Genomic DNA, 25,006 nt, shown 5'->3' on the forward strand with positions numbered 1-25,006 from the left:
AAAAAAAAAAAAAAAAAAAAAATCCAGAAACAACAAAAGGTTTTATTTGTTTCTCTGTATTCTAGATCTCCTTTCATATCCAGCATTATTGTTTATGCCCAGGAACCAAATTGGTCTGGTCTGTGTCCACATAGATTTTGCCCCTGTTGTAAGAGCTTTGTCTGCTTGTGTGGGCATACTGAGATAACAATAAGGGGGAGACGAGAAAGGAGGGGTACGGCGATTGAACCTAGATGTGTCCAGATCTTCTTTTAACATCTCAGTTCCTCCGGATTGGCAAGCGCGGACTTGTAAGCAAGACTTTGAAGGAGGGATTGACCCTAGGCTGTGCATGTGATAGTGAGTACTCTCCTAGTAAGCTGCATTCTTAAGCTCTTTTTACTTTGTTTTCAGATAGCTCACTAAGTTACCCAGGCTGTCCAGGAAGTTCTTCTGTAGCTGGGGTTGGCCTTGAACCTGCTCTTCTGGCTTTGCTTCTTCAGTGGTTGAGTTGAGATGACTGTACCACTGCTCCAGGCCCAGAGTCATTGCAGATGGGTGTGGCTTAATCGGATGGGTGTGGCTTCTGGAAGCTCTGAGTGACAGAAGGCTCCTTGTGCCCTCCTTTCATAGTAACCACTCTGCTATGTCTGGGAAGTAATTCCCATTTCGGGAAAGCGCCGGACTGTTAAAGAGAGGGTATTTTTGAGAGGCTATTAGATACTGGCACTAGATGCGTGGATTTGCTGCTGTTGCGCTTTGATGAGTTCTGGTGAGCGGGGCAGATACCTGGGGCAGTGGGCCAGGCTGAAGCTGCAACAGCTACTCATCCTCAGACAGTCGCATCGGAGGCTTTGCCGCCTCTTCGCTCTTTAACCGTAAGAGACAGGATAGCAGCACTCCGAGTTGCTGTCGTGGGGAGCTGGGGACTACCCAAAGCCTGTACAGTGTCCAGCTCGCAGGTGCCTGGCTCTTTGTCCTGTTCTGGCCACCTTGCTGTCTCTTTTCTTCCTGTCAGACGCTTTAGCCTTTTTGTTTTCCCTCTTACTCATCTTGAGTGTGGATGGATATGTGCATTAGATTCAACCTGGATGCTATTGTATAGGCAACGGTCCCCACTTAGACTGTGAACATAGTTTCCCATTTCAGAAACTATTATATTAAAATTCAAAAACTTCTTCTGACAGAGTTAGATAATTTTTGAAAACAGCCATGCACTTAAATACTTCATTAGTCATTTGTAATCATGCGTTCTAAAGTTTGAAACAGCATCCTTTTCTAAATAAGAAGCTCTTTTGGTAGCACAGCCTGTTTCAGATGCAGTGTGTCGCCACTGGCTGCAATTGCATTATTTTTCTCGGCCTACAGAAGCTTTTACAGTGAACCTTTAGATGGCAGCATCTCTCACCGTACACCGTATTTTGAGCAAGCTCTTTCAGACATGTACGATGTACAGAGAGGAGGTGGTTCAGGGTCTCTGTATCACCCTTTCACCTTGAGGATGAAGTGGGAGCACTGACCTAGGCTGCTTAGAGCACAGCATTGGCGCGTGCCTGGACAAGTGTCCACCACCCTCTCTCTGTGACCTTGTGCAAGCAGAAACAAGGTCGAACAGGTGATCCTGGACCGAAATAGACTGATCTTTAGATGGTGCAAATAGACATTATTTTTGCTTTTCAAGTCACTGTAGGTCTAGTTCACAGATCAAGCGATTCACCTCTCCGGATGTGTGCAGGACTGCCTTTTTTTAAAAGCATGTTTGCAAACGTGTTAGGAATGTTTGCTGCAGTCTAATTTTAGAACATCTTGGAGCTGGGTGGTGGTGGCACACGCCTGTAGTCTCAGCACTCTGGGAGGCAGAGGCAGGCGAATTTCTGAGTTCGAGGCCAGCCTGGTCTACAGAGTGAGTTCCAGGACAGCCAGGGCTACACAGAGAAACCCTGTCTCAAAAAACAAACAAAAGAACAACTGTTACCCTTCAAAGAATTCCTTCACTCATTACCCAACAGATTGGCATATCTTTAGCCCTGCCAAACATTCAAACCTTTGGTTTCTGTAGGCTCACCTACACTGGAAGTTACATGTTAAAGGGGATCACGTAGGATGTGGCCTAACATATTTAAAGTTTGCTCGTGTTGCACTTGAATAGACACTTCATCTCCTCTCCTTTCCTAATACTCCGGTGTACTCTGCTTTATCCGTTGATGGGCCTCTGCTTGGTGCAGTCATGCTGCTGGGAACACAGCCCTACTAGTGTGGACGTGTGTCTGCGTGTGCGTGGAGCTGCCGGACTGACCACGTGATAACTCTGTTAAACTGTTTGAACAACTGCTTAGCTGTTTTCCAAGGTGACTGCGTCTTTGTCCCCAGCAGCAGGGAATGGGAGTCCCATTCAGTCTCATTAAGAACTCCAAAAGCTTTTTCTTGAGAGGGAAAAAAAATCATAAAATGATGAAGAATCCCAAGGGTGTGGCAGTATATACCTGTAATTGCTCTAGAGGCTGAGGCTGAAGGATGGATGTCAGTTAGGCTTGCGTGACTCAAAAAATAAAAAGAAAATGCCAGATTTTTCTGTCAAGTTTTGGTTGTGGGAGGGGAATAAGACTCTTGGTATTTCCCAGTTCCCAGATCTGTGCTGGACTGTTGGCCACACCCACTTGAGGGCAGCTGCTTCAGCTGCCAAGAAAGCAGCCATGCGTCATCGGCCTGATTAGAGGCCTACAGTCAACATGCCGCTCAGCATGTTGATATGGAGGCCAGCTGTTTGTAATTCACAACTCCTGGCTTGGAGATACGAGAAACCAAAGCATCCGTATCCCAGGGAGAGGAAAATGGCATCTCAATAGAACAGCAGCCCTTACCACTGCGTAGGTCTGAACATGTCAAAATTACCTATTTGTCACACAGTAAGGCCAGCCATGGGAACTGCAGCAGAGGAGACTGTAAACTCTGACTGAAACCAAAGCTGTTCCCCTTTGGCAGACCAGACTGGACATTCTTGCGTCTGCTCTGAACTGACAGCCTGTGTATTCAAGGGAGGGAAGGGCCAGCCTTTAGGCGTGTTTGGGTCCTAGTAAGGACACACATTGTATGTTCCGAGGCTCTGTTTGCATCTGGAAAAAATTAGCTACACTCAGATCTTTCCCTCTCTGCAGGTCCCGTCAGGAAGCCCAAGTATGTGGAAAGCCCCAGGGTGCCCGGAGATCCAGTTATGAACCCGTTCAGAGAAGGGTCCAAGCCCTCAGAGCCCAGTGAGACTGGTAAGAGCACCTTTTCCGTGATGTCTGCCTCTTTCCCTAATGACTGTGCATAGTCAGTAGCATTCTCCATTTCTGAAAGAAACCTGAGAGTCTCTTGCAAGAATGCTTCACTGAACCGAATGTATTTGGGAGGTTTTTTTTCCCCTTGGGCAGTTGACAGAGATTTGTTTAGCTAATGTGAATTCTTGAAATTGTACCCAAGTGGCAGGAATAGTTGAGTTGGGTGTATTTGCATTGTTTAATGTTGGGTCTTGTATCCTCTGAATTCTGACCTTGCTGGGTTTGGGAGACATGCAAAGCCAGCCAGTTGACTTTGTTTTCTTGTTTTTGTTGTTTTATATAAACACATTACCCCTCCAGAATATTTAAGAGCAGACTTTGGCTGAGAGTCTGAGACTTTCACTGGACAAAATCACTTAAGAGCACATGGTAACTTTGGAAAGCTTTTTAAAAGTTAAACATCTTTGATTTTCTATAGAGGGAATTAGATTAGGGACAAAGAAAAGAAAATCCAAACTGATTGAAGCCTCTTTTCTTTTTTTGCCATAAAGTCAGTGTATCACACATCAGACCCACTTCTAAGTCAAAGTGTAAGTGTGTGTTGATGCTTGTAGCGCTTAATAGATACAGTAATAGTTGGCTTTTGTTTTTTGTTTGTTGCGACAAGGTTTCTCTGTATAGCTTTGACTGTTCTGGAATTCACTTTGTAAACCAGGCTGGCTTCAAACTCGTAGAGATCCACCTGCCTTTGCCTCCCAAGTGCTGGGATCAAAGGTACGCACCACCACCACCTGGCTAGTTTGCTTATTTTTAATCAATCCACTTGTTTGTTCTTGTCTGGGATTCAATTGGTCCACAGAATGTTCTAAACCTGTTGGAGTGTATTTCCCTACACAATCATGAGAGTGAAAAACTCTTAGCCTGTAAAAGCCCAGTTTGTCCTGTGTGTGAACACAAGCATCTAATAACTTCTCACACTGAAAGATCCTTGTCCATGGAAAGAACTCTCAGCCAGCTTTCCACCGTGGAATGCCTGCGGCCAGCCCTCTTCTGCCTTCCCCATGGTGGGGAGGGAGAACTCCTTCCTCTTCTACTATAACCATTGTGTGTATTCTGTGTCCAGTGAGGCTGGACTGTGGAGTGCATAATGCTGACTATATCCCTGAAAATGAACTGAAAGGCAGAGGCTAGAATGGGTAACAGGGAGATGGTATGGGACACACTGGCCAGGCACTGGGTGCTGCTGCAGGAAGCCTGGCATGAGGGAGGCCACCCTGTTCTTGGGTCCAGTACCATTTGTGGAGTAGAAGGAGCTCACATTGAAGATTTGTGACTAGGGGGACAAAGCGGTTGGTGTATATGTGTTGTAGGTGGAGGCTTCTTGGTAGTGACCACTTAGGTCAGATGACTGTCAGTGAGGGCTCGGGGACACCACTGAACTGGCCACTCCGTGGATAGAAAGGAAGGTTTATTGGTGATCAAGCCAAGACTATCTTAGATGTGTGGGGAAGCACAGAGAAGAGTCAAATGGCAGAGAAACAAGCAGATTTTATATGACAGTCAGCAGGGAGGCATTGGCCAGCTGATTGGTAACTAGGTGTCCTTGCCCCTTTGGGGTGAATTAAGGGAACTTCTGCTAAATAAAAGCCCTTCTTTAGGCTTCTGTTTACCCAATAATAATCCTATTTACCTGGCCAAAGTCCTTCTGTTTAGGACTTGTCACAGCACCTGCCATTTTGGGGTTCCACTTTGGACTTAACTGAGGCTATGACATATAGAGAAAGCTTCCCCCCAACCCCCTTGTTTTTCTGTGTGTTGAAGGGAAAACAGAAATATTCTTCAGACTCAAGTATTAGTCATCATACTCAATTCAGACTAAATTCTGCCACCCATACCAGAATCTCTGCTGACCAAAGGCTTTGTAGTCTTGGCTTGATTAAAGACCTAGAGTTTGACAGTATTAGACAGACACCATCGGGGCATTCATGGAGGCTCTATGTTGGATTCTTCTGATGTGAGACGAGGAGACAAACTTAGAATTTTTATTGGGCTAAGAAAAGTGGTTACAAATAATTCTCATTGTCAACTTTTCTCCTCTGGCTTGAGGCAGATTTGGATGGCTTTCCTGGCAGGAGGAGGTGTGTGTATACTTGACTGTGGGCCAAGCTAAACTCAAAAGCAGCCCTTGGTCTTGCTAGAGTGGCCAAAACTTGCATGTGTGCTCAATCCTAAGATCCCAGCTCTCTGATTCAACTTCCCCAGACCCCATTAGGACCCGAATCCCAACATGAGCAGGTTGCAGAGGCAAGCGCTGAGACATGTACAGTTGGCTAGTTTTAAGAAACAAGGTGTGTTCCTCTTTGTGGGTGTGAGATAGGGTATGGCTTGTGTTTCTGGGTGCATAGTCTTATGTAGAGATAGCCATGGTGTGGCACAAGCCCCAGTAGTTACTCGGCCGATGTCAAGGCAGTTGCCTAACGAAATTGAACTTGACAATTAGCAAAGGGTGGCGTGATTTGTAATCCTCGTGGAATCTTTTAAGTTTCAACGGAGTTAATTAAGACTGCCATATCAAAGTGTAAGTGTTATGTCCGCACCATTGAACCTAAAGTGGATGCTTATGCTGAGTGGAACCAGCCGAGCTCTGAATAAGAAGCCAACCATGTACAGAAGCATGATGGGTAAACTCAATTCCCAGAGTTTAATATCAGCATCCTCACTTAGGTTCCACTCAGAAGTTTGACCTCCTTGCCTCCTACGCTTCCTTCGGTCACTCTTATTTATGTCTGTGACCCTCCGGCTGCTGTCAGTAGTAACATGACAATATTCAGCAGATTAACAGTTGGTTGAGCACAGCTTCTCCGAGATGCCTTGGAAATTTCACGTAGACTTGTGCAGTATCAGTTTATTCCAAATGTCTAAGCTACACTCTCTTAGACTGCCTTGTTTTGTTTTAATAGCCACACAGCTCCATTAATTCTTGTGGTTTTTTTCCCACCCACTGTTTAGAATTTAAGTCAAAAGAAAATAAGAGCAATGAATATATATATATATATATGTATGTATATACACACACACATATATATGTACATATATATGTGTGTGTGTGTATATATATACGTATATATGTGTGTGTATGTGTGTGTGTGTATATATATATATATATATATAGTTTATTAAATTAGCCATCTGAGAAGTGGATTCAACCAGATGAACTTTCTTTTTGATAATCAAAGAACTTGTTTATTAAAGTTTACACAAACTTGTAAACATCAGTAAGGAAAGACATATTTTTTTAATATTTTGAAATATGTTTGAAACACACTTTTTTTTTTTACTCTGGCAGAAACAGTGATTTTGATGGATGGAAAAAACATTCTCTCATTTCTCCCCCACCTCCCTCTGTCAAATGGTCCTCATGACTTATGCACCAAATAGAACAGGCCCTTTTTTCATAAGCATCCTGTCATTAAAACTCAGTGTGTTCCTCCCACCCCAAACAATACCTCTTCCTCTACAGAGGAAGGAAACTCAGGGAATTACAGGGGACTGCTAAACTGCAATAAATAGCTTTATTTCTTCAGATTGGAAACAACCATATTTCAGTTAGGGTGCTTTACTAGATCATTTAGCAAAGCGTGCTGTGGTCGGGAGGGGTGAGAAGGCTCCTTATCTAATGAGTCACTGCTTGCTGACGATCGATCCATCTCACGATAGGGCGAACCCTGTTCCCCAGCAGTTGGTTTGCAGAGAAAAGTAACACACATAATAGATGTGTGCTCAGTGCATGACTGTAACCTCAGCACCCTGTGGAGAGGGAGTTTAAGGCTAGCCCGGTTTACGTAGTGAGTTGCAAGCCAGCCTAGGCTACGTAACAAGACCTTGCCTTCAAAACCAAGACAAACCAAGAATTAAACAACATGCATGAAGCAGCAGTTTAATTAAGCACAAAACTGTCCTATGAAGAACAGAGGGCCTCTTCTGAGATGAATGTGGATGGTCGTATTTTATTGATTCTTTTATTTTTATAAATTGTCTTTACATACATTCAAAATGATGTAGGGAAGAAAGAAGACCAAAGAATAATGGCATCTGTCTATTTACTACCTAGTTTTAGAAATAAAAGTCACTGTATTTTCTCTAATTGTAATCTTCTTCCTTTCCCAGGAAGGTAACCCCCAGCCTAGTATCTTTAATTTTCGACCTTTTTAGATGGCAATGCACCCAGTTCTAATGGTTGATTGAGATTTTGATGGAAGTGTTGAAACAGACATGCCTAGTACATGTCCAGAAGAAGAGAGACTGGAATAGAGGAGCTGTTCATTTTGTTTCCTTCAGTAGATATTCATTTGTGAAAGCGCTTTCCTGGGTGCTGTTGAGATGAGTTATCAAGTGTGCATAGGGTCCTGTTTTCACTGAGGTGACTCATCAAGTGTGCATAGGGTCCTCTCTTCACTGAGATGACTCATCAAGTGTGCATAGGGTCCTCTCTTCACTGAGGTGACTCATCAAGTGCACATAGGGTCCTCTCTTCAGTGAGGTGACTCATCAAGTGTGCATAGGGTCCTCTCTTCACTGAGGTGACTCATCAAGTGTGCATAGGGTCCTCTCTTCACTGAGATGACTCATCAAGTGTGCATAGGGTCCTCTCTTCACTGAGATGACTCATCAAGTGTGCATAGGGTCCTCTCTTCACTGAGATGACTCATCAAGTGCGCATAGGGTCCTCTCTTCACTGAGATGAGTTATCAAGTGCACATAGGGACCTCTCTTCACTGAGGTGACTCATCAAGTGTGCATAGGGTCCTCTCTTCACTGAGGTGACTCATCAAGTGTGCATAGGGTCCTCTCTTCACTGAGATGACTCATCAAGTGTGCATAGGGTCCTCTCTTCACTGAGATGAGTTATCAAGTGTGCATAGGGTCCTCTCTTCACTGAGATGAGTTATCAAGTGTGCATAGGGTCCTCTCTTCACTGAGATGACTCATCAAGTGTGCATAGGGTCCTCTCTTCACTGAGATGACTCATCAAGTGTGCATAGGGTCCTCTCTTCACTGAGATGAGTTATCAAGTGTGCATAGGGTCCTCTCTTCACTGAGATGAGTTATCAAGTGTGCATAGGGTCCTCTCTTCACTGAGGTGACTTACCATGTATACATAAGGTCCTCTCTTCACTGAGCGTTGATGGCTAGTAGGGAATTAAAGCCCTGTGCACAAAGTGACTGTAATTCAGAGTGGGAATGGCAGTGAATACAAGCTGTGGTGGTGAATTGTCAGTCCATCAGGTAGAGATGCTGAGTGCAGGAAAGGCTTAGCTGGCGCACTGTGCTTTAGGACTTACCTGGTAGTCTATGTCTGCCCAGGCTACTGTGTCAGAAACACTCCTCACCTCAGTAGTTCATCCACAACAGAAACTGATTTCCTACACACACACACACAGTTTTTGAGACCTGGAGGGTAAAATCAAGGGGGCTTGCCAATTTCTTGTGCCATGAGAGTTCCTTCCTGGCTCTCAGGTAAGCATCTTTTTGCTATGATCCCATGCCGCAGACAGCAATCACAAGGTCCTTCTTTCACACGCGACATGAATCTCATCGTGGAGGGCCGTGCATTTCCAGTCCCCTAATCACCTCCCAAAGGCCCCATATTCTGTCACACTGAGGGGTTGGGTTTTGACTTAGGAATGGGAGGGGGACTTACAAACGTTCAAGCCTTAGCATCTGGCCAGAGAACAGGTAGTGGCTAGCATGTGGAGAAATGCTGAGGAAATGATTTCCATGGTGAAATGGGTGAATAGAGTCTGTAGAGCAAGGTCAGGAAAGAGGGGATGGGTGGAGGGCCTGAGAGGAAGAGCCGGTGACCCCTAACCTGTGGGGGGATGACTGCTGGGGAGGAGGGGCCCCAACCCTTTGATGCTGCTTGTTTTAGAGAGGCTGTTCCTTAAAGATGGGACCCAGGCTACAAGCTCAGCAGAGTTTAAACTGGGGACCCTTTGTCTCAGAAGCCAAACGAAGTGAATTAGATAGAAAGAGAAAGATCATTCTATTTGGAGAAGACATTGCTAAGCAGCCTTGGGGTTTTCGTTAAGACCCCCCACTGTAACAGGGAGGATGCTCAGGGAGGGGGCAGGGGAAACCATGCTTTCTCTCACCATGTATCTCGTGGTGGTTACGACTCTCCACCTTGCAGGACGTGGTGTGCAAAGCTAATAAAAATGGAGGCGCACCATCAAGATGCAGCTGGTAGGGCTATCTCAGGAGCGCGCTGGAGGTGAATGAGCAAGGTTCAGGTGAGTGGAGGAGAAAGCATAGGTGAGGACAGCTGGCTCACCCCAGGGAGTTGAGAAAATGAAGGTGCCTGAGGGACGAGGCCACCTGGGATTTTGTTTTGTTTTGTTTTATTGTTGTTTGTTTGTTTGTTTTGGGTTTTTTTAACTCCTAAGAAAAGGGCTTTTCTTGAACATAATGATAGACTTCATACAGGTTTTCATAATGTGGGCTTTGGACCTAAGGTGTCTCTAAGTTCCTGTCTGTATTTATTAGGTCAAATTTTCTTTCTTAGGTAGATACTTATTCCTTCAGTTTTACACATGCATATCATACATTTTCGCCTCCTGCTGAGCCTCTGATAAGCCCCCTCCTGCTTTTGTGTAGTGTGTGTGCTGGCCCACGGGTCTCTGTGCGAAGGTTTGTCTTGCTTGCTCACTGACGTCAGATTGCCTAGCCCGCTTTGGGGGGCATCTGTCCTATGCAGGTTCAGGTTCTGTGTAAGAAAGGTAATTAGGCCAGGTCCTGTTCTGACTTCCCTCAGTGCTTGCCTGTAACCAGAAATACAACATAAACCCTTCCCTCCACTGAGTTGTTTTTTGGTCAGTATTGTGTCACAGTAACAGCAAGAAAACCAGGACAGTGACACTGGGAACTCTCCATAACAATTAAAACTGTTCCTTAGTAGGACTTCATCACCACATCAGAGCAGGGCACCGCCTCTTGAGCACCCTGATACCTTCAGTGCTGCGGGCTTGACACGGGACTGAACATTCGCTCAAGCGTTCCCCCGATAAGACACTGAAAATAATTAGTGTTATTAAATCCCGACCCTTGAGTCCCTATCTTTTTAGTATTCTGGGTGGTGAAGTAGGTAGTCTGCACAAAGCATTTCTCCCGCCCTCGCTGTCTGATAGCTGTCTTCAGGTAAAGCATTTTACCATCATTTGAATTGCAAGCCAGACTAGCGGCTTTTCAATGAAACATAACATTTATTTGAAATAATGATTGACAAACTGTGGTTGTTCACAGTTGAGCATTTATCACATACTTTTCCAAAGGGAAGAAATGAGCAGGAAATGAGCCTGTCGCTTCAATTAAAGAAACAAATGACAGAAAGACACCTCACGGATTAGTCATCACGCAGAAGCTAGACCTTTTAAATGAAAGTTACTTTTTTGGTGGCACTTGTCACCTTGCGCTTGGTAGCTTCTCAGGATTTTTTCAGTTAAGAGCTCATGTAATATTAATGATTACGATGGTTTGATATTGTGTAATAAAATGTGCCAACATTTTTAAGATTTGCAAAACCAGCATTTTCCCAGTTGACCCAATCCACGATGTTACAAAATCTTGCATGGCTAAATGATCCTTTTAAAGTGGGAGCGGGCTGGGGGGTAGCTCTCTGGTAGAGTGCCAGCCCGTTTAGTATGCACAGTGCCTTGGGTTAATTCTCCAGCACAAAACAGAACAGAACCAATAAAACAGATCATTGGATTTTACAGGACCGGAGTACAGAAAGTTAATTGGTACACATTAAAGTCTGCGCTGGAATTTACCTTTAAGAAATTGCTCTTTGTCTGGCCCTGGTGAGGGGTAGGAGAACAGCCACACTTAGTTTAAAGGGTCCTCTGTTTCCCAGGTTGTAGTTCTCCAGGACTGCATCCCGGGCTGGCTGTTGAAGCTCAGCGGTACTAGTACTCAGCTCTGTGCTCAGTCCCCAGCACTGACAGCCGGAACCGTGTCTCGGCAGGTTGAGTGAGGGGTCAGTGAGAGGGAAATGCAGAGGTAACTGAGTTGAAGAGCTTCAAGCTGCTGTGGATGTAGGTGTACTTTAATGTCATGGCCTAGAAAGAGCAAAGTAGCACATAGATGATCTGTTAGCAAAATACTAGTCTTGGGAAATGAGGAGGGAATTGCGGTGGCTCAGGAATTAACCAGAAAGAAATTAAAAGTGTAACTCAGGTGTAGTGGCTCACACCTTTAATCCCAGCACTGGGGAGGCAGAGGCAGGCAGATATCTGAGTTTGAGGCCAGCTTGGTCTACAGAGTGAGTTCCAGGACAGCCAGGGCTACACGGAGAAGCCCTGTCTCAAAAACCAAAGCAAACAAACAAACAAACACAAAAGCAAGAACAAACAAAAGAAAGTGAAATGCGTGTAGTAGTAGTCAAGAGGACAAGAAGTTAAGCAAGATGTAGGCCATGGGTAGAAGTGCCTGAGATTAGGAAAAAGGGCCTCATGTCTGGTCCAGGGCCCATCTCCCTCAACAGTTGATTAACAGATATCCTAGGAACTTTGTGTACCTCGGTTGTTCAAGGTCACATAGCTAGTGAATGACTAAGAGTTGTCCACAATAACCAGTGCACTGTAGAGAACAAAGACGAGGAAGAGGCTTGCTTCTCTCTGGGTGAGCACCGAGGACCATGGAGGAGGAGCCCCACTTCAGAGAGGGCTTACATATGTACCTTAATAATGGACCTCAAAAGTCTGGGAAACAGGAACAAGGCAAACCCAAACCCAGCAGACAGGAAGGACTAATAGAAACCAATGCAACAGAGGCCGAAAGCCGACACCAGGACTCACTGAGACGAGACGAGGCGTTGGTTTCTGTGAAGACAAGCAAGACTGATAGAGCCTCAGCTGGATTAACCAAAAGATGGAGGCAGGAGATCCCATTAGTAAGGTGGCTACAGCCCCAGCAGGCTCTGACAGTGTCTGCTTTAAGGAGTGGGGGAGATTGGGGAGATTATCTGGGAAATAAGCCCAGTGAGTGTGGGTCTCAGTGAGAACGTTTGCTGTGCGCAGTAAAGCGGAGAGCTTTTCCTGGAATAGTGAGTTTAGAAGAAGCTATCTGGACCATGAAAAGGAGAACCAGTTATATTGGAGGGGGGGGGGGGCGGAGAGAAATATAATCATGTTAAAAAATACATGTGAATGTGGGAAACCAAAAACTCAAACGCTAGCGGAGAAGTACAGTGTGGCTGGAAAGGCTGCTGGGGCGCTAACCATGCTGTGGTTTGGAACGTGTTTCTCACATGCTGCTGGTTTTGAGGTTCACAACCTACAGGAAGTGGGTATGGCCACGTCAGCAGTCAGGAGATTGAAGTCCTGAGAGAGGATCCTTACTGGAAGAGGTGTGTGATAGGTTCATTACAGAGGAATTATCTGGCTCCTGAGATGGCAGGGAAGGAAGGAAAAGGATTGTGAGGGACACGGAAGATTTGACGTGATGGTGGCCATATCAGAAAGTCAGCGTAGGGACTGTTCTTCGATGTTTGCTTCAATTGTGTAGTATGGTGAGTGGATTGCTAAGAGAGGCAGACGGGAAGTGACCCATGAGCTTCCTATTCACTCTTCTCGTGGGCTAACTTTCCACTTCCACGAGGGCATTATTGGTGAGAGCATCACTATCTATTTGCTTAGTGGGTTCTCTCAGTTCTACATCTGAGCATCATAAAGTCTTTGCATATTTAAATCTTGGAAACTGGAGCTGAAATTAGACTTTTCCCCTCTGGTCCTTAGTCCACAGATACTGGACAGAATATCTCCATGATTGATGAAGGAATTAATATTGCTATAAGAGTGAGGACAGACTGTTTGTTCTGAGACTCCCAGTAGAGTGCAGTTTGGATCATTCTGGAGCACAAAGCAGCTTCAAGGAAAATCCTAACCTTAGCAACACAGTGCAGCAGCACCGTCCAGGCGTCCAGACACCTCTGCTCTCCCAGACTGCTCTGTTACTCTTCACTCTGCCGTAACTCTGCCAGAGTGGAAGGCCAGATAAAGAAGATGGCTGTGAGCTGGGCCAGAGAGATGAAGGGCTCAGTGAGCATCAAGGAGCTCCGTCTGAAGGAGACAGTCACTCAGATGAAGTTTAGAAAAATTAGTGTCACCCACACCCCCCCCAAAAGAAATAAAACAGCCGGGAGGCCTTTGGAGGAAATGTATTTTGGTGATGTTATGGATGCAAAATGAAATAAAGACTGCGTGTCTCTTCATCTTCAACCATAGTAGGGTTTTAGAACGTTGGTAATAGCCACACTGAAGTTGAAGAGGAAACTGTTCACTATAAAGTGTGTGTGATGTGTCTTCAACTCCGCCATTAAGCCTGGAGTTCCACAGTTCTCCAACTCATTTTGAACATGGAGATTTGAATGACTAGTTTTATTTGGGGGAGGGAGATGCATTTTTTTGAGACAAATGTCTTGCTGTGAAACCCTAGCTGTCCTGCTAGGACTTCTTATGTAGCCTGGGCTGGTCTCAACCCCACAGCAGGCCTTTTTCTTCAGCCTAAGTGCTGGGATTATCGGCCTTTACTGCCATGCCTTAGATTATTGTGGATCTCTCCTTTTTTGCATGAAAATTTGGGGTACGTATCTGCAGGTTCAGTGTAGAGGTGGCAGTGGCTATGCTAAGGAGCGGTAATGTGCCTCTTCCTTGTACAAATCCTGCACAGGATCTAGAACTTTCAAATGAGTCCCAAGTGAGCCATAGGTATGTTTGTCAACAGGGTGAATTTTGTAGCAGCCACGCATGCGTGTGCAGCTGCTTCTGGCCTCTATACCAGCTGCCAACAGGGTGGAGTTACTGGCTCTTTCCCTAAGAGTGTTTCAGGTTGAACCAGAAGCTAGACTTTCTGGGGCTGGGACAGTCACAGTGGCGCAGCAGTGTGGAGACTGTTTTGGAAAGAAAGAGAGCTGTGGAGTAGAGAAACTGCTGAGGTCTGCCCCTTCCTCACTCATTTCTCTTCCCATCTTCCTCGCCCCCTGCCTTCCCACCCCCCTCCCCCATCTCGACACCTAAGATAAGGAGCTGTCTGAGCCCTGAGGCATGCTGCCGAAGGGTGAGGTCTGCAGGTTGAAGGTTGTGTGTGGGGGTGGGGAGGAACCTATAGAACCTGTTTTCCGGACTCAGCCTTTGGGTGTGCCTGGGTTGTGTTGATTTGATTTGGTTTCCCCCCTCCTTTCCCAAGTGCCATCTCCTGTAAGAATCTGTGTGTGGTTTGAAGTCTCTAGTGAGAAGGGACTTTTTCTAGGGGTGTGGTAGGGGTGTGGTTCACTTGCCCTGAGGTGTTTTCCTTCGCCTGTGTTGGAATGGGCCCCACAGATATTACAAGTTTAACCCAAATGCTCTGGAAACATCAGGGCTCTAGACACTGAATGGTCTCGCCACTGTTGCTCTAGAGTGACTAAAAAATATCTGTCTTGCAAACAGTCTTCATGCCTGAACAGGAGAGTTTTCCAGAGCAAGTAAGTGGTGTGTGCCTTTTATGAAGATGCCACCAGCCTGGGCTCTCTCGGAGCTGCCAGTCTGGTACATGGCGTGGCAAAACTGCTGTGTAACCAAGGACCATCCACATGGTTCTCACAAAGGTTTTGCCCACTTAAACTTTGCAGTTGCTTGCACAGGATGAAGTAAGAGCTGATGGTGGTGGCGGTGTTACCTACAGCCTGGCTGTTATCCGCCCTCCGGCTCCTCCACTCCATCTGTCAATTTCCACATGTTGGCAAAAGAGTGTGTGTAGGTCACAATGTCTTGACAAGTCAAAGAGCAAACAAAACATGGCGTAACTGTATCGAGAGTCACAAATTGTCCTTGAGTTCCAGCTTCAGTAAGCACGGTTAGCTTCTGGATGTAACCTCATCCCAGTGGATGCTGTAAGTTGTGACAGAGGAGTTAGAATAATGTGGAAAATAATTATTGTCAGCCACAGTTGACAAATCTAAGTGCCCTTGGGCTTTGGGTTGGAGACTAGTCTCTAGCTGGGATGTAAGTAAATTTCAGTGTGACCTTCTCTCCAGCACAGACATCCAGACACCTGCCTTGGAAGCACTGTGCTTCCTGTCCTTGTGTGCGCTGTGCCGAGCACCTTTCTTGTGTGGCACGAACAGCAGTACTTTAGGTCCCATGTCATGACTTTTTTCACTGTCTCTGATTCAGGTGGATTCTTATAATTGGCCCCTGAGTGGGAACTGGGTTTTGAAGCTCGCTGCTAGGGAACATATGTCCAGCAAGGTTTCCACCCGAGTCCTCCTGCACCTGGGTCTTTGCAGCATGTCGTTTGGGTTTTGATGCTGGCCTCTGAATATAGTGCTCCCTGAGGAGGAGGTGGAGCAGAGACCCTTACCTGTGGTACCCCCTTTTCACTTGACGTAGGAATTGGAATGCTATCCAGATAATGGCACGGGGAATCTTCTTTTTCATAGCAAATATTTCACCTTTCGAATTTGGAGTTTCTCTGTGACTGTTTTCTCAACCTGTCACAGCCTCTTAATTAGAGTGTACTGCTAGAGGACAGGCAGCACCATCAAACTTGGTGCATCTTACAAGGGTGCACAAGAGCGCCAGACAAGCAGCTGGGGCGCCGCTCCTCCAGATGTGAAGCCGGAACTCCCCAGACGGGAATCTTCATTGTTTTCTTTCTTTGTTCCAGAAGCAAAGGCCGATAATGAACCGAGCTGTTCTCCAGCAGCTCAAGAACTGTTGACGAGGCTGGGATTTTTACTGGGAGAAGGGATCCCAAGCGCCACACACATAACCATCGAAGACAAAAATGAAGCCATGGTAATGCCAGAGAGAGAAACTGCATTTCCTACATGCTTAGCATGCACCTCCCAGTGCCTGTGGGAGGAGGAGGGCTCTCATTATTGTTCAGTCAAATGTGTTCTGGGCTCTTATGTTTTGAATTTTATTACAACAGCTTGTTTCTGGGTCTCTGCAGGGGACGGTAGTAGAGATAATTAAGGACAAACAGAAAGGATCAGAACTTAAGAAAATCTCCATATTAACCTTCCAGCCATGGCCCAGGGAATATCAGCTACATGTTGTCTTGTAATAAGGCTACTTCTGTCTTGAGAGGACCATTCCTCCCATAGGGTGTTTTGGTCTGCGGTTTTCTGTGCTCTCTCAGCTGTTGGGATTTGCAGGGAGAAGGGGGTGGTCAGTGGGGTGAAGAGAATATTGATAGGAGATGAGGTAGAGACAGAATGGGAGAGAATCAAGTGTTTGATCCTTCAGGGAGGCACGCTCTGTCTCGGGGAGCCCAGCCAGCAGGCTCCCGCCATCTCTGAGTATGCAAGTAGCAGTGTAAGGGCTTCTGCCTCCTTCCGCCCAGGGTCTCTGTGAGGAGGCATGGCTTGGTGGTGGTGGTGGTGGTGGTGTGGCATTAACAGAGACTGCAATGGTCACCAGTCTCCTTTCCTGAACACACAGCTCATAAATCTTCAGGAGTAGCATCAGGCTGCTGTGCTTGTGAAATGTTCCAGAAACGCGGTCCCCAGGTTTCCCCACACAGAGGTCGGATAAGCCATTTGTCTTCCGCAGGCTTTAAATGGAAGGAAGTCTGCCTGCTGGCCATCTCTGTTTTATGAATTTGTGTTCCCACTAAAGTATTGCTAAGGCTGCCCTTTTAGCGAAACCTCAAAGGAGGCAACCAGAACAAGGGCGCATCTCTTTTAGCATTTGGAAAATCGTGTCTGTCCTTGTTTAGCTCCAGAAGTTAAAAAAAAAAAAGTCTCCATTTGTCTTGTGTTTAAGTTTCACCATTTTGGCATCCAAAACAAAACCATGTGTCGAAGCATGCCATGTAAACCGCATTAACCCCTCCCTCTCTACCCTCCCTCCCCCTGCAGTGCACAGCCCTGAGTCAAGGCATCAGCCCTTGCTCCACGCTCACAAGCAGCACCGCCTCTCCTAGCACCGACAGCCCCTGCTCAACCTTGAATAGCTGTGTCAGCAAGACGGCCGCCAGCAAAAGTCCCTGTGAGACCATTAGCAGCCCCAGTTCCACCCTGGAAAGCAAGGACAGTGGAATTATAGGTAAGAAGCACACACTGCCTGGTAATGTAATGGCCGGAACACTCAGCCACCTCGTGAGAGGGGTTCCTTGTGGTCCGTGAAGGTCAAACTGCAGACCCCGCCCTGCTCACTGCTGTCAGCTTGGGGCTTGCGTGCAGCCAAGACTATGAATATTGGCTTCTGTATTCCTGGATATTTTATTTTATATCACTGGGCTCATATGTTTTTGTTTCTTTAAAAAACAAAAAACAAAAAACAAAACAAAAAAACCCCAAAACAACCTTATCCGATCTGTCCTGTGAAGTTACAACCCCCACCACCACCACCACCACACACACACACACACACACAAACACACCTTCCTGGTCAGTTCATCCCTTGGCATCAAGTCCCCTTGGGACACATAGCAGGGTAATAAAATCCCTGCATAGGAAGTGGTATTCACAGCCACATCTCAAGGTTGCTTTCTTGCCCGCTGACTTATGGGGCCTGCATTCTCTGAATGTTGCTTGTAATGGGATCTGGTCACTATTCTGAGGCCAGGGTTTTCTAAGAAAGCTTTCCTTGGCCTCGTGGTAGATGCGGTCCTGATGAGTTGAGGGTAGGAAGACTGAATTCTAACGGGTTTGAGCAGCATTGAATTAACTCCCTCATACAATTCCTTGCCTTGAAAATCAAGGATTTGGGAAATTCATTAGCCCATAGACCTGTGCGGTACTAGAATCCAGTGACTCTGACGGTGTCGGTTTCCGTACCCCGGCCCGGACTGGTGGCTCCTGTGATCCTGCAGGTCTGCTCGTCAGTGACTCAGCAGTGACCTAGCTTGCCTGCTTCCCGCCAGCAGACGGGTGCAGAGGTGGGACCTAAAGGTCCCACTCAAGCTTCTGCTCTGCGATTGTGTCGGTATCACAGTGGGCACAGTGGGTCTCTTCTGAACAGTTCCCTGCTTTCCCTTTGCCCGGCTGTGCCCAAGTCTTTAAGGGACCATTGTGTGTCACTTTTCGTCAGCTCCATATCCTCATTAATAGATCTCTGAGCTCCGTGTTCTCCAGTCACTTGTGCTTTCATCCAAGTATAATTTAAAAACCAGATCATGGGTTTATCCAGTTCAGACTTTGAAGATGCACACCAGCCACACCCGAGAGAGTACTGGGTCAGGCTGTGGACTCGCCGTAGAGCTCTGCATGTATTGGGAAGGACCCTGCTTCAGCCAGGAGGCCTCTTCCACTAATTTGGGTGGGATCAGACTCCTAAGGATTTGCTTTATGTTACACTTTATATTGCAGTATCAAAGTGTAATTTACATAGAATATTCACTCACTTCAACTGTCGGTTAACTTCTAGTATGTTCAAAATCATGTACCTGTCCTTACAAGCTGGCCTTGGAACACTGTCACCATTGCCATGAGTGACATTCCACCAGATTGAAATCGTCATTTCCCCACGTTGGCCAGGTCGTGCCTGGGCGTCCAGCTGCCTGCTTCTGTCTGTGGTTGAGCTGATTTGGGGAAATCTGTATGAATGGAGGATTTACTGCAAATCCTTATTTATTCATCTTTCCAGCGTCAAAGCCTTTCCCTGAGCTGATCCAACCAGTTGGCTTTCTCGTCTACTCTACCTCTTCTGCTTTATGTATTCATTTCAGCAAGTTCTTCCTGTGTTCGGGCTTTTCCTGTGCTGTTTCTGCGCTCTCCTCTGCAGACAGACCCATGATGGAAATTCAGTGATAGCTCTTGAAATGCTATGTCCTTCTGAGAATTTAATCTCCCTTCAAGGATTTGGCCACTCACTGCTACCTTTTTGGAACGGACTTCTCATCATTACAGTTAATTCTAGACTTGGCATGGCGCGTGTCTCGATTTTAAAGGTGCCATTCCAGCCGTTCAGACGGTCACCAGAGTGATCAGGAACAGAACCACTTACCCGGCATTCTCCTGTCTCTCACTCGGGTGCAGTGCTGAAATCTTGAAACTGACTTGTTTTGCAATACGAAGTATCAGATCAAGGCTCTGTACGTGTGAACCAAGCGAAATACAACTAAGCTACGCCCCCAGCACCTCCTAGCATTTATACAAAAAAAAGATTAAAGGCGTTCGTTCGGTTAGCTTCCTGGGCTGCCAGGGAAGACTAGGCTACCAGGAGGCTCTTCACCCACCCTTGACTTAATGTGATTCCCACCCCCACCCCCACCCCACCGCTATCAGACTCTGTAGTTCCCCGTGACACCATGGTGATTTCCTTCAGCCTGCTTACTATCTAATTTTGGCTCCATGTGGATGGTGGCCGTATTTTTCCAACTCTGGTTTCTTAGCCAAGTGCCAGGAAGAAGATATTAAGGAAAGAATTGCTGCCACTCTGCAATGGCACCGAAGCAGGGACCGTCGAGTTGCTTTATAAAGAACTACTTGGGATTCCTATTTTGAGCAGGCTTGTTAAAACTTTTAATATCACGGTGTCTTAAGCTCTGCAGACTGTTTATGTTTTTGCTCCTTGGTCAATATATTCCCTTAACTTGGTTAAGCATGAGGAATTGAATATATTGACATTGAGCGGGAAAGTGAGAGGGGGTTAGCAGTCTCTTGTGGGGGATGGGAGACCCCCAACTCCTATCTTCTCCCTTGGGTCAAGGCCCTAGGTAGATGAGAGAAGCCAGGCTGGTGATGGCGTGCCTCTGATCTCTCTCCTCTGTGACCTGTGGCACTAAAGTCTGTTGCCAAGGTGTGGTAGGGAGGGGAAGGAAAAGAAGCAAGAATTTCCTCTCTGGGCTGACTTGAGCTGCAGGTGTCTGAAGAGGCCTGAGTGGCGGGGCCAGAGGGGAGGCGCAGTCTCCTCCTGCAGTCTCTGCAGGCTGTGCAGGTTCCCAGGCCTGAGCTGACAAATATGGGAGCCGTATTTGTGCCTCTGTGGTTGCGGGGTGCGATGTGTTTTCCGTGTTCGGAAGAACTTGCAGAGTTTATCAACTGCAGCATTCGGTCCCCGTTTTGGGCATCATAGGTGTTTAAGAAAGTCAAAGATTTAAGAACCCCTCGATCTTGGTGGGCAGAAATGAAGGTTTCCCACCTCAGAAGCCCTGGCAGTGCCTTTGTAGAATGTGTTGGAGAGGATCCACCATCCAAATTAGACTCGGCCTGGAGGAGAGGGGAACCCGCTTTTCTTTAACTTTCCGTTTTGAGTAGGGGTAGCCTTGTGACCTGGGGCAGCCAGCATTGGATGGCAAAGGCTGTGCAGTGGGGTGGGCAGTGTAAGACAGGTCTCCTCGTATTGTGTGCTCGGGGCAGCAAAAGGCTCAAAGCAGTGTTCTGAGCACAGTTTACTCAGGGCATTAGGGGACATTTCAAAATGTGCCAACCTGTCCTTGAAAATTCCTCAGTCTCCTCTTACTACTTAGGCCGATTTCCAGCTAATTGTGTTTAACTGAAATCACTCGGCCCGGCAGATGCAGGGAGAGGGAGCTTGTGTTGGCACATGCCCGGGCAGCATCCTCAGATACCACAGGTGCCCCGTCCGCATTGGCTTTCCACAATTTAGCAAGGGGCCAGTGACCTGACCGTTGGAGCACACGGGGGCCCCTTCCAAGTCCTGCTCTGGGAGATCAGGGCTCAATGAACTTCCCTGTGGCTTTTTACCTTTCGAATAGAAGGAAGCCTCGCCTTAGCCTATTTCAAGAGGTTCAGGTCCTCCCGACATTGAAGTCTTCAGACATGCGATGACTCTGTCATGTAGAAGTACCGGATAAGCAGCTGGGATTAACTGCATCCTATGAGTGTCTTTATTTATTTTAAAGAAAAGTTCTTCTGGCACTCACCCTTTACTTACTGAAACTGTTGGCATTATGACCTGGATGTTAGTGTCAATTTATTGATTTTTAGATTTGCTAAATGTGAACCCCAGCTGTACCAGTCACAGTAAAAACACTGCGCAGTCACTTGCTTTAAAGGAGAAGCTTTTAAAAAGAAACAGGCTTCGAAGGTGTTTCCTCTACGCCTGAGAAAACTGTTTTTGTACTGACACTCCTTTAAATTGCTTCCAACTGTTGCAAATGGAATTGTAATCTGTGTTAATCCCAGTTTAGGGGGAAAATCCTATATTTTTCATTTGAATAATAATAATAAATCTATTATTATATAGAATATATATATATAATCTGACCTTCAAAATTATACTAGAAATACTGTGTTTTAAGGCATGAATTATATCTGTTTCATTTTTATGTCCAGATGATGATAAATATTTCAAATGTGTATATTTCAAGAAAATAGATGTTTTTCATTTAGGAAGATAGGATAGATTTATTGAGGAGAAGAAATACAAATTAATCCTGGCCTTTCTACCAGAATTTCATTCATATAAATACGCAGCAGTGAATTCATTAATCCGCTTTAGCGCCAGGTGGGTTGTGTGTTTATGCGCCCACTCTTATTTTGATTTGCCTTGACTAGCTCAGTGGACACTTCTAAACACCCACCTCCACTCTCCCATCCCCCCACCCCACCCTGTGGCTAACACACACTTCTCCAGTAATCCTGAGTTGACATCACTTACAATCTATATTTAATCTCTGTTACCCCAGACCCAACCGGGAATGGCCCCTAGGGCCACTTTCCTGGTACTTTACAGGCCTTTAAGTCTGTTTCCCTTGCTCCCCTGTCATGGCGATTCTCTCCTTCCCCTCTCTCCCTCGGTCCCTTGACTGTGAAATCTAAAAATCCCACCTCTGTCTCCCTGCCCAGCCATCGGCTGTTCGGCAATTCATTATTACCAACTGAAGCCAGCTCGGGGCAGGGACCCTCAGCGTCTGGAAGCAAGACTTGGGAACTGAATTAAGACAAAGCATTAGTACCAATTCCCAACATTAATATATACATATGTGTATGTACATGTGTGTGAGTGTGCGCGCGCACGTGTGTGTGTGTGTGTGTGTGTATGTATGCGTGTCTGTGTGGATGATGAGCCTGTGGATATATGTGCTACACTGATCATGTGGCAGTCAGAAGACAACTTGATGTTGTCACTTTCCTGCTTCTATCTTTATGGGGCGGCAGGGATCAATCTCAGGCTGCCAGGTTTGTGTAACAAGTGAGCTGCCTCACTTGCCCCAAGACTTATAAACAAACAAACCCATACCACCACATTGTACAGATTCTTCCTCTTTATTAATAGTAGATGTCCCAAGCAGAGGGATTTCAAGTTAACCAGTAGGCGCTCTGGCTGAGGTGGGGCTGTTCAAAGCCCCTTCCCTACCCATTCCCTTCTTCCCTGCTGGCTTCGGCCTATCCAGGTTCTCACTTGCAGTGTCCTGCACCCGTTGCTTTTGAGAGATGGAGTTGGGGAAACTCTGGGAAGACTCGGGGACACTGTGCCATGGCCCTGCTCCCCAGCTCTGAGTCACACACACACACACACACACACACACACACACACACACGTACGTACGTCTCCCAACTGGACTACAGGGTCTGCTGCCTGCCAGGCAGTGCAGTTGTGGGCAGTGAATGCCAGTCTCAGCTCTATGTCTGTTTCTCTTGCTCTGCCTTCCTGGGGTGCCAATATTTGTCCCCCTCCCCTCACTCATTTAGAAATGAGGAACAAATATAGGCTTTGATGGGAACACCTTCATGGAAACATTTCTCTTGCAAGAACGGCTCGTGCTAAGCTGCGGGGCCCTCAGGCCAGACCTTGCTGCTGCCTGGTTGGGATGTGCTAGCATTTGCTTCCGTGAACAGGTGCTTAGAACGGAAGAAGCCATCATGGATGATGTTTACCTTCTGTTGACCCTCTGCCTCCTCCCAGACTTGTGAAATGGAAGGGACTCGGGAAGTGGCCCTTACCCTGTTCACTTCTGTGACTTTGTGTGATAATTTAATTGTACTTTCTTTTCATTTTCAAGTCGTAAGTCCCACCCTTTTGAGTTTATACTGCCGCTGCCCTGCTGCCACCTGTATCGCCACCCCCTTCCCAAATTAGAATGCTTTGAAATTGATTTGGTAATAACTATTTAGAATGTTTCAAATCTGGGTTAATAGTCATTTTGCTACATTGCCTGCAACTTAAAAATCATCGTTAATTATAGAAGCCTTTTAAAATCTCTTGGGTAAAGAAGGGAAGTTTCTCTTTACATTTATGATTTGGAAACTTAGTGAATATGGGGAGAAATCCTCGGTGCTTCCGGCCGTCAGCGTCTGCACTCACTGCAGTCTTGGGCGTTTGGGTTTTCAGGCTGTCTGTTTGTGCTGGCAGGCATGTTTGGGTACCTGCCGTGTGCCAGGAACACGCTTGTTCTGTATTAGGACGATAAAAAGTAAAGGTGCAATATCTATTTTCAAAATTGTCTCCTTATGGGACTATGAAATCATTAGTCCTGACACTGGCTGAGTGGACGTCCCTCACGAAAGGTACTTGTTCTAGGTGCATAATAATACCAACCACTGTTTGCTGAGAGCCCTTTTCCAAGGAGTCTGGAGCTCTGGGGCCTCCATCCATCACTTGAGTGCGCCAAAAGCACCATTGTGGATGCAGTCCATGTATAGATTTTCAGAGCATTACCAAAGCTCTGTGTAACTTGTAGAAAAAGTCACATCCAGGTCTTTAGACTTTTTCCAGAGACTTTTATTACCATGCCAGATCCAGTTGTGGCAGTGTTCTCGTTGAGAGGGGCGGGTCCAGTCCTCTCCCTCCCACAGTGGCCTGCCCGCAGCCATTCCTTCAGGTATTTCCACAGTTGAAAGGCCTGATGAATGGACCGGAGAGCTGCAGCGAGGTCCCTGGCCTTGCTGCATGTCGTGGCAGAGCAGACCTTGCGCAATGCGGGTGAGTACTGAGCTGGAGATCTGGTACAGAGACCTGGCTGTCACAACCCGCTGCACAGGGTTCCCAGCACAACACCCAAAGGGCAGGGCTAGCCAGAAGTGCCAGGCTGCCATTCAGGGGCTGTGCAGGAGGAGAACGCAGACAGTCCCTGGAGCGGAAGGTTTCCAGGGCCCCATCCGGGCATCGCTCTGGCAGGAGGGGTAGCTTGCCTTCTTCCCAGAGAAGCTTCTCCCTGCTGAGCTAATAATTAAGATACTAGGAACTGGGAGCAGGTGAGCCAGGAACTGTTGTTGTGGGTTTTGCTAGTGCGTAGTGGGGTTGGCCTGGGGTTGGGGAGTTGAGAGATGCACAGTCCTGCATACCTGGCCGGAAAGAAGATGCCGAGAAGAACTGAGCTTCGCGGTCTTTGTCGTTGTGCTCTGGGAACCTATCCTGAGCAACTGTTGGTATGAGTGTGGGTCTGATGGAGAGGACTGAGCCCTTTTGTCTGTCTAGGGACCTAGACAACTGCTACAGTGCTGTCTTGATTCGGAGCTGCCTTGACTCTCAACCTCAGAGTTCCTTTGCTGTGTTGAAGTGTAGCCTCAGAAGTGGTCAGCACCCTTCCTTTGGTCAGGGCAAAGAAGGCACTGAAAAGGCTGGATGTCCCTGTTTCGCCTGTTTCTTCCTGTCTTCCACTTCCACAAGCAGCCATTATTTCCCTTTCCTCTTTGATTTTTAATCCATTGCTGTAATGTTTTAACTTTGAAGCTCTAGCCGGCATCCATTGAACAGATGTTTCGATGGTAGGGAAAGAAGTGTAGTGCTAATAATTTAAGAGGCACTTTAACTGTGACCTCCTATTTAAATGTTTCCCACCCCAGGGAAGGGCGGGGTTCTCTGTAGCTCTCTGAC

The 25,006-nt window shown here is 46.6% G+C and overlaps 1 protein-coding gene across 2 annotated transcripts in view; it reads left to right on the forward strand.

The window, feature by feature from the left end:
- Positions 1 to 25,006, forward strand: part of Tanc1 (tetratricopeptide repeat, ankyrin repeat and coiled-coil containing 1) — a 236,520-nt gene that overhangs the window by 147,076 nt on the left and 64,438 nt on the right. Inside the window, exons 5-7 of one of the 2 annotated variants that reach the window (XM_052182540.1) lie at positions 3,135 to 3,239; positions 15,942 to 16,072; positions 17,140 to 17,326. In XM_052182540.1, the coding sequence (XP_052038500.1) occupies positions 3,135 to 3,239; positions 15,942 to 16,072; positions 17,140 to 17,326 (423 nt within the window). The remainder of the gene's footprint in view (positions 1 to 3,134; positions 3,240 to 15,941; positions 16,073 to 17,139; positions 17,327 to 25,006) is intronic. The other variant, XM_052182541.1, reaches the window with a different exon arrangement.

Source organism: Apodemus sylvaticus, chromosome 5, assembly GCF_947179515.1.
Source record: "Apodemus sylvaticus chromosome 5, mApoSyl1.1, whole genome shotgun sequence".
Classification (NCBI taxonomy): domain Eukaryota; kingdom Metazoa; phylum Chordata; class Mammalia; order Rodentia; family Muridae; genus Apodemus; species Apodemus sylvaticus.